General features: G+C 31.2%; 1 protein-coding gene across 3 annotated transcripts; it reads left to right on the plus strand.

The window, feature by feature from the left end:
- The first annotated feature begins 1,539 nt into the window (after nucleotides 1-1,539).
- LOC129285362 (disease resistance protein RPV1-like) lies at nucleotides 1,540-7,376 on the plus strand. Of its 3 annotated transcripts, none has more exons than XM_054921011.1 (6): nucleotides 1,540-1,693; nucleotides 2,523-2,730; nucleotides 2,818-3,327; nucleotides 3,410-4,496; nucleotides 5,535-5,834; nucleotides 6,223-7,376. In XM_054921011.1, exons 2-6 carry the CDS (start codon nucleotides 2,636-2,638, stop codon nucleotides 7,102-7,104), a joined length of 2,874 nt encoding a protein of 957 aa, XP_054776986.1. In that variant the 5' UTR covers nucleotides 1,540-1,693; nucleotides 2,523-2,635; the 3' UTR covers nucleotides 7,105-7,376. The 3 variants fall into 3 exon arrangements, with proteins under 3 accessions (XP_054776986.1, XP_054776987.1, XP_054776988.1); XM_054921012.1 differs by having other exon boundaries at nucleotides 2,584-2,730; XM_054921013.1 differs by having other exon boundaries at nucleotides 2,590-2,730.
- The last annotated feature ends 2,696 nt before the right edge of the window (nucleotides 7,377-10,072 follow it).

Consider the following 10,072-nt stretch of genomic DNA (forward strand, 5'->3'; position numbering starts at 1 on the left):
TAATAAATTTATTTTTTATTAAAATTTATAATATAAGTTATAAATTTATTATAATAAAATTATAAAATTAAAAACTGAATTTATAAATTTTTAAAATTTAACACTTAAAATTAAAATTGAATTAATTGATGCCTTGGACCAACATGACATTCTCCTAATTAATTTAACCATTTTGAAAATAAAATTTTTAATATTATTTTAATAAAGTTTGGGTGAAGAGATCATGACGCTCAAATGCTAATCCCATCCCCACCTTTTTTTTTTTTTTGAATCAGAAATGTGATCGCATCAATGAGTGGGGGGTCCTTCCAATCTTAAATTTTCAACACGGCAACGCGGCAATGCACAGAGCCCTGACAAGACAATAATTTCTGAGACGACTTGACCTGGGGACCACAAAGGCATGTTTGGGAGGATGGACAAAAGTTTTTAAAGTGAAGAGAATTAATTATCTCATAACTTGTTATGTTTAGTCCCCTATTTGCCTTTTTATAAACATTACCTCGTGATAAGATCTTTATTTTTTTTAATAACTGCAAAAAGCTGATGGCTTTTTGAAATAGTTACAATTAATGAGTAGTAAAGTATCTATAAAATTAAAGTAAACATTAATTTTAAAGAGTTTAACATTCTAATAAAAACCAAAATCTTTTAAAATTTAATTATTATATTACTAATTTAATTATTGATATAATTTAATTGAATCATGTGAACCATAAATAACTGACCTTTTTAATTTAATATTTAATTTAGTTCTAAAAATATTGCTCATAACTTATTATATTTGGTGCACTATTTATTTTTATATAAACATGACCTCATAGTAACATTTTTAATTTTTTTTGACAGTAGCTAAAAATGAATGGTATTTGGAGTAATTGCAATCAGTGAGCAACAGCACATCCACAAAATTAAAGGGAGTTTAACATTTCAATAAAAATTAAAACCTTTTAAAATATTCATGAGTTCAACCGGTACATGAATGATGGCTAAAATTTTTGAAAAAGTTCTAAATCTAATTATCCCTGAGATCTTTGATAATGCCTGGACAAGTAGGATAGCTGTTAAAGTTGACTGGGCGTCAATGTGGAGTCCAATGTGGTGGGAAATATGAGGAGCTTTAAATCAAAATATTTAAGAAGAAATCGCTCTCTTTGAGAACCATAACGTGAAAATTAAAAATAACCATACTCATTATAATTTAAGACCTATATTATAGTTTTTGTTAACAGTGATATTTGTGTCACTTACCCTTTTCTTAAAAAAAATATGTTTAAATATATATATATATATATATATATATTTTGAGCCAGTGAAAAACCCATTTCACGGTAAAACATTTCATCGTTCCAAATGACATCAATATTATCACATGTCTTCATTTACTTTTAATTAGTTTTTTATGAAGTAAACTAATTTACTTATTCATTGTTACTCAAGCTGTCCAAGAGGTGCAATACGATGAAGCAGCCGTGCAACGCGGCAACACCACCGACACGCTAAGCTCCCTTCCTGGAACTATATAAAGACGGAGAGTGAAGAGAAGTGAAGGGTGTGGAATCTTCTGATCTCTGAATCTGAAGAACTTGTTTTAATAGAGAACGGAAAGCAAGTCTGCAATTCCCTGTCGAAGCTGCCATTTTCGAGACCTTGTGAGCTCTTTCTTTTGCTTCTTCCATCCACGTCCATTCAGGTTATATCTTTTCTCTTCCACTTGCTTTATTTTTACTGATCTTCTATTTTCCCCAAAAAAAATCTGCAGAAGATTTGCTATTTTCTTTTCTTAGCTACACCTTACTATCGTAGATCTGACAAAGCTTGAACCTTTGATATTTTTAATACTTTAATTTTTGAAAAAAAAGGTCACAAAACCTTTAACTATTCGCGGTTGGACTTGAAACTTGATCCGTTTGTGAAAGTCTTTGTTTATTTTATTCAGTTTTTTTTTTTATGAAGTAAACGACATAATTATTTTGTTTTTTGAATTCCAAAGGCCAACCGTTTGTTCTCTCTCTCATCTGTTCATCGTAGTCACTCCCCATGTCATTGCCATACATAAAACATGCACTTTCGTTTATATATAGTGATTTCATCTTCATTATTTCATTTCACTCCTTACTTCAAATTATGTTTCTGCTCCGCTTCTTTCTTTCTTTCTTTCTTTCTTTTTTTTGGGTTGGTTTGAATTTTGAAAAGCTTGAGGGGTTAATTCTTTCATTCTCGAACAAATTCCTAAGTGTGCAGAGTAAAATAAAATTTAATATCGTTGGTAAAAAATATTTGTACACCTTTATTATGGAAATGAAAAATTATTAATTAACAAATGAGTATTGACAGGACTCCCTGTGACAAATGAGCATTGATAGGACTCCCTATATGAAATAAAATGTGACAGGATATGATTTTATTTCTTACTAAAATCCATGTCTCCATCAAATATGAGATGTTTATTAATGATCTAAAATAATTAATTCTAACTATATATCTTCAATCTAAATTTACAATACTCTGTTTGGATTTAGGATTTATCCCTTCACGGGTGGATAAATTAGCTAACAAAAACAATATCATTATCTTGAGAAGGTAAAGTCAACAAACCAAGGTCTAGTTCAGGTTGAAGCAGAAATTGCTAACCATGATTGCAGCAATTGGTTCGGTGCTGTTGGCTGCAGCAATTGCTTCAGTGCTGTTGGCTGTAGCAATTTTTAGAGCTATTAGAACATCTCCTCGGTAACTTCTTCTAAACGTCTACTCACTATTTATTTGTTTGATTTGCTGATAACCCAATATTTGTTGATGATTTCTTTCTATCTGAAGTTGTAAAGATGATGTTGATTCTACTTCCACGGCTTCTTCTTCTCATGTTGACACTGCTCCTCCTGCAACCAAGTACGATGTATTTCTTAGCTTTAGAGGGGAAGACGCTCGTGACAATTTCACTGGTCATCTTCGTGAAGCACTTCGCAAGGCAAACATTCGAACTTTTATGGATGACAAGCTCCCCAAAGGAGATAATATCTCACGAATTCTTTTGAGAACAATTGAGGAATCAGAGATCTCTCTGATTATATTCTCTGAAAATTATGCTTCTTCGACATGGTGTATGGATGAACTCATTCACATCATGGAATGCAACCATACATATGGAAGGATTGTCATTCCTATTTTCTATAATGTAGATCCAGCAGATATTCGTAAACAAAATGGGCGTTTTGGAAATGGATTTGCTAAGTTGGAGCGAAGTTTTAAACGCAACAAAGTGACAAAGTGGAGAAATGCTTTGGTCCAATCAACAAGTCTCTCTGGATGGGATTCCAAGAGTGTTAGGTAGCTTCTAACCATTTTTCTTTTGTGCGCTCTTTCTTTAGATTTTGAATCTGATTTTTCTTTTATTTTATATTTGTGCTAGGCCTGAATCTGAACTTGTTAAAAAGATTGTTGAAGACGTTTTGAGAAAATTGAATCGGAAGTCATTCGTGCATGTTAAAGGATTAGTTGGGATCGATCATCAGATGAGGAAAATTGTAGGGCTACTATGTGAGTTTCGCCTTGTGGGAATATGGGGCATGGGTGGTATTGGCAAGACCACTCTTGCCAAAGTTGTGTTTGCCTATTTGAAAGCACAATTTGAAGCTTTCTGTTTTGTTGAAAATGTTAGAGAAGAACTAGCAAGAATTGGATTGGATGAATTGCAGGGAAAATGCCTTAAAGAATTACTGAAAGATGAGGATATCAACATTTACAATATGAAATCAGATTTTGTGAAAAGTAGGCTCCAGCAGAAAAAAATTCTTCTGATCCTTGATGATGTGGACAAGTTCATCGCAGTTGAAGATTTGATCAGAGTATGTGAATCATTTGGGGAAGGAAGCAGAATTATGATCACATCAAGAGATGAGCAAGTGCTGAAGAATGCTTGTGCAACAACATATTCAGTTTCAAAATTGGATTCCAAGGATGCCCTTGATCTCTTTAGTTTGAAAGCTTTCAAGCAAAAGGATGAGCCATCTAAATGCCATATGAGGTTGGCAAATTGTGCAGTGGATTATTGTGCAGGAAATCCCTTAGCCCTCACAGTGTTGGGTTGTTATTTTCATGGTAGAGGAAAACAAGAATGGGAAAGTGCATTGGATAAACTAAATCAAACTCCTCACAATGACATTGTTAACGTGCTGAAATTGAGTTTTGATGGACTTGATGATGAGGAACAGAAAGAAGTGTTTCTTGATATAGCATTTTTAATCAAGAAACAACATGATTGTTCTTTGAACACAATAAGACAAATACATGGCTCTTCTGCAGATATTGACACAATTGTTCTTAGAGAGAGATCCCTCATTTCATTTCATGATAATTATGACTATATTGAGATGCATGATCTTGTGAGGGAAATGGGCCTTCAAATTGCAAGGCAACGGTCATTCTCTGATCCTAAACATCCTGTTCGACTTTGGAGGCCCAAGGACATTGATGATTATTTTTTTATGAGTAACAAGGTAATAATTGAGAATTCAAACTATTGTTTATTATTATTTTTATCTTGTTTCTTTATCATCTTAATTATTAGATTCCTGGCTATTGATATTTATTTGCGTGCATGTTTTTTATTCAATAAAATCTTTGGTAGTAAGGAGATGTGAATATTTATTTACTTATCTTGAAGTTCTTCCGTTTTGTTTTTATGTGTTGAATTTCTTTTTATTTTGATTACTGTTTTAAGAAAACCTTTCTCGATTTAAATGACTAATATTGCATTGGGGTATGTCCTAAATCTTTATAATTAGATTGCTCGTAAAAGATATCATTTCTTGATTTAAATGACTAAAATTATTTGGAACAGCTTTTGCGTTAAAGGTGACATATTCGTCTTGTTGGGCTTTGAAATAGATTATATAAACATATATATATATATATATATATGGCTAGTATGGTGTTTGTAATAGTAAAATATAATTTTAGTGGACGTACGATTTTGAATGAGTTATAAAATTGTTTATAAATGTTGATTTTTCTTTTAGTACAGAAAAAGCAGTTTTATTTAGATTTTTGGAAAGGAATATATTTAATCAATTGTTCTATTGGTTGTTTGATCAATCTTTACATATTTATTATTTTCCCGCATGATTTTTTTCTCACTGGGCTCCTGAGGCAGTCAAATGGTTGTTATCATTGGACGTGAATGAGATAAAAACTATTACATTTTCTTATGTTCTGTTTTGTCTTCGTGTTTTGATTTTTTTTTTTTAAATTAGATTACTCCTTTAAGAAAACTTTTCTTAATTTTAATGACTAATGTTGCGTTGGGGTAAATGGCTATAGGCATGCGTGTTTGCTGGTGCTTGTATATTGTGGAATTCTTTTATTGTCATGAAGACATGATTGGAATAATGTTTAAATTAATCGGGCTACACCGTTATTGATTTAGATATTTTGAAAAGCAAGTATATTTGATTGGTTTGTGCTGTTTTTTTTTTTTTGCTGTTGTTTTTGTTAAATAATAATTGTGCGTGTTTTCCTGTTGATTTTCTTTCAAGGGGGCGGAGGCAATTCGATGCTTGTCGGTGGATATGAGCAAGATAAAAGAAAGGACATGGAGGTCTATTAAATTTCAAAAGATGTATAATTTAATATGCCTGAATGTTTACAAGTCTGATTGGTGGAAGCCTTTAGAGTTTAATATTGGGAAAGATGTGGATTATCTTTCGGAGGAACTAAGGTTTCTTAATTGGGAAGGATGTCCTCTATCATATGTGCCATTAAAACCGTGTTCACAGAATCTTGTTAAATTTCGAATGCCTTATAGTCATATTCAACAACTTTGGGAAGGAGATATGGTACGTATCATTTTCCCAATGTCTAAAGATAGTTTTTTTTTTAAAGCGTTATGCGGAGAGCCTCTTGATCTTTAATTTGTAGCAAGATATCTCAAGCGGATGTCACAAATAATTCACAATGCCCACGTTAATTTGCTTCACCGGGACATGGATGGTAAAACTATAGTCATAGCATGTTTGAGGAAGCAGAGATTATTTTTTTCGTTTGTCAGCAATAAGCAACTAATTCAAGCATTATGGACTATGTTTGCTTTAAATCCAGTTCATGTTCTAAATGCGTTGATTCAGTTCCTTCATAATAATGTGTCATTTTTAATTGTGGTGATAGGAATTCATGACGAAATTATTTAGTTATTATCTAATTTATTACACGCGTTTTTGTTTGCAGCATTTTCCAAATTTAAAGGTGATCGATGTAATTGGCTCGAGATGTCTCACAACACTCCCAGATCTGTCTCAGGCCCCAAATCTTGAAGAGTTAGAAGCTATGGGTTGTGTAAGTTTGGATCAAATCCATTCTTCAACTTTCATGCCCAAGCTTAATGAATTAAGCCTATTTTGGAGTGGGGCAAAGCAGATAAAGATGGGTGGCACTATGAAAGGGAGAAGTGTGGGGATGGTTTTTATCTTCAATTATTTGGATCTTCACAAGTTGGCATTCAATAAAGTGAGGACGAAGGTGTTGGCATGTGACGAGGGTAGGATTATGTGGGGTTTTGAACATAAGCACGTGCACATGCCATTGGAGAATAGGGAAATGGCAGAGCTAAAAATAGGAGCACAGAGGTTGGCGTGTTTACTTCCATTTGTTAGGACAGTTAGTTGGTCAAAGGGTCCAACAGAGTTTGGGGATTTCAACCATCATTATACCTCTCACTTCTCTCTTGAGAAAAGGTTACGCGATGATGATTCAAAACTAGAAGTAACGGTAAGGAGACGTAGTGGAGAAAGCGAAGACGAGCGGTGGCCTGACTCATTAGTAAATGTGGAGGTAAGGAGACGTGGTGGAGAAAGCAAAGATGGGGGTCCATGGGGAAGAGAGGTGGGTAATGATGATAATCATAAGGGAGTTGAGCAAGAGGAAGTGTTGATGTCACAAACAAATGACACTGATGATGATATGCCACTGTTCACACTTCCCAATGCCATTACTCGTTGGTCACTATTGACACAATTGATGTTAAAGGAGAGTGAAGTTATTGGCAAAGCAGGAGACAGCAGCATTCCTCAAGTTTCAATTTTGAGATCACTTGCGCACTCTCACTCATAAAACGACTCCGCCTCTCATGGATCTATCACTCCTTCTTGACATTCCGCCACCCGCTGATTTTCTTTGTTGTCGTGATTTAAGCTTCTTTTATTCCTTGCCCTGGGATGAAGAATGTGAGAGTGAAGAATTTGAGAGTGAAGAATTTGAGAGTGATCAGTTGAGCTGTTTTTTAAATTACTGGGCTAAGGATTTTACTTTTACTCTTTTCTATTAAATTAAATAGTATCATCATCACTCCAATTTTATTGCAAGGTGGTGTTCACTTTAATCAACACTTGAATATTTTTGGGAGTCGGCTTCCCTCCATTGAGGGAAGAAGAGGCCGAGGTAAATCTGGATCATTTAAATTTATTTTGAATGGTTGAAATTTAATATTTTTATTTTTTTAATTTTAATTTATATTTTAAAATAAAAATTATAAAAATTATTAAAAAAATTAATAAATATATTTATCAATCTAACAATTTAGATTTAATATGGATGGTTCAAATTTAATATTAAAAATTTAATATTAAGTTTAAACTATCTATATTAAATCTAGACTGTTAGATTGATAAATATAAAATTTAAACTATCTATATTAAATTTGAACTATCAGATTGATAAATATATTTATTAAATTTTTTTACAGTTGTTATATATTTTTATTTTAAAAATATAAATTAAAAATATTAAATCTAAACGGTTTAGATGTGCTTTTGCTTTGGCGGGCAGGCAGAGGAGACTTTTCTCAGTGCAAAGAAGCCAACTCTATATTTTTCACGGTAATAACTGAACCAAACTGTGGCATGTCTATTTTATGTGGAAAAAATAATAATTAGCAACATAAATGGATGAGCTTCATGTTTTGTGCAGAATTTAAAAAAATAAAAATATGAGTCATGCAGTTTATGAATGATTTCTTTTGCACGAAATTTCATATGTTTGGCTTACTCCATCCAAGCCAATTTTCCAAAAAAAGAAAGAAAGAATTTAACCTGGAGAGCGAGGAGTGATATGAATCAATTTGGACAAATATGGGATAGACTGTTGGAAAATAAAATATTTGGCAACTTTTATCAGGAAAAAGAAATATCTGGCACCTTAAGAATTTAATAATAAAAAAATAATTGAGAAAAAAATTAGGATTTGTTTGATGATTTTCTTCCCAATTTTATTTTTAAAAGTTATTTTTCAAGACAAAACAAAATAAAAATTTTTTTCAATTAAATTGATGTAAGAAGAGCTTGAATTTGAAATAATAACTTATCTTCATTTGAACTAAAAGAAGTTGACAGGTTGAGAAAGTTGTACGTTAATTACAAGATGCTAGTTTTTTTTTTTTTTTAAATTCCTCCAAGTTCCAACAATTAATCAATGTTAACAAACTCAGATCAATGAAAATATGAAAACTGTGGGGAAGAGGGGGAGAGAGGGAGAATAAACACAGTAGAAGGGGGAGAGAATGCGGTGGTGCCGTCGCCGGAAGAGGCGAGTGCATTGGAGAGAAGACATAAGAGAAGGTGCATATAGGTGATGGCTAGTTAACGGATGATCGTGCTATCATACCTAAGGAGGAAAATCATTAATATAGATAAGGTTGGGTCATCAAGTAGTAATTAATTGGAGTTGGGTGACAGGTGGCTGACAAACAGACCCCATTAATATATGTCTGTATTGCTTTTTTCTTCTCATTTATTGGGCAACTCTTGAATCAAACCCAATTCCTATCGCTGACGCGTAGGAAACCACATGCTGCTTTGTCTTGTTAATATATGCTTGGCTAAATTTATCACTCCTCATTTTTAACTAATTCATCCTCCCTTCATTTTTAAATACAGGAGAATTTTCTAAAATATTTGTTGAAAAAAGTTATCACTTTTTTGTGATCGATCATATTGATAGGTGGATGCCTATAACCAATCAAAATAAATATAAGAGATTTCAACTAATTCACATAATTTAAAAATGTAAACTAATCTAAAGAATTATATTTAAAGTTGAAATGTTCGAAATAAAATTTTTATTTTTCAGTTCCATTTATAACACCATATCATTAACTTTTTATTACGAATTTTTATTTTCACCTCTCATTAAATGTTGCTGAAAAATATGTTATTAAAATATGTTTATTTAATATGGATAAAATTTAAAACTTATTGAGGTTTTAGAAAGAGTTCATGAGTTATAAAATTTATTTTAGTTTTAGTAAAATATGTTAGAAGTAATTAATAAAAATTACAATGAAACAAAGAGATTATATCTTATAATAATAAATGAATGAAGAAATTATGTAAACTACTCCCTATCCTTAAATAATTGTCAGTTTAGGACTTGATTATATCTTATAATAAAAATGTGGAAGGACTTGATTTGTTGACTATATAAGGGCTTGTTTGGTTATTGTTTTCATGTTTTATTTTCACAAGTTATTTTATAAAACAATTTTAAAAACTGTTTTTGAGGATAAATAAAAAATGAACTTGTTTGGTAACAGTAATTCAAAAACAATGTTAGAATTAAAAAAACAAAGAAACTTGCTTGGCAAAATTAATATTAAAAATAAGTTCTAAAAACTAAAATATAATAAAACTCATTTGATAAAAATTGTTTTGGATGTTATTTTGCTTGGCAGAATTAGTCTATATATTGCTGCCAATAAAGTATAATTTATTTTTTAGAATTTCCTTACAATTTACAAAATGAGCAATATTTATAAAAACATAAAAACTTATAGATGTAAAATTATTTGTTTAATTTTCTAATTAAACCAAGATAGACATGTAATTATTTAATATTATTAGCACATAAAAATTTATTTATTTAATTTAATTAGATAAAAATATGTTAAGTCTATAAAGTTATGTATGCAAGTTCAGAAATTGAGAAATGAGAAATTTATATTATAATAAAATGAGATATTCTAATAAATACTAAAAGAATCTACAATTATTATAATAAATGAGATAGAGATATAGTTAAGCAGAAT

Source organism: Prosopis cineraria, unplaced genomic scaffold, assembly GCF_029017545.1.
Source record: "Prosopis cineraria cultivar Desert tree isolate PC_DT_omini unplaced genomic scaffold, ASM2901754v1 PC11, whole genome shotgun sequence".
Taxonomy (NCBI): Eukaryota; Viridiplantae; Streptophyta; class Magnoliopsida; order Fabales; family Fabaceae; genus Prosopis; species Prosopis cineraria.

Coding starts and splice junctions, on each gene's coding strand:
- LOC129285362 (XM_054921011.1), top strand. CDS start 2,636: ATGATTGCAGCAATTGGTTCGGTGCTGTTGGCTGCAGCAATTGCTTCA. Junction 3,328..3,409: donor TGGGATTCCAAGAGTGTTAG/GTAGCTTCTAAC, acceptor TATTTGTGCTAG/GCCTGAATCTGAACTTGTTA. Junction 5,835..6,222: donor AACTTTGGGAAGGAGATATG/GTACGTATCATT, acceptor TTTTGTTTGCAG/CATTTTCCAAATTTAAAGGT.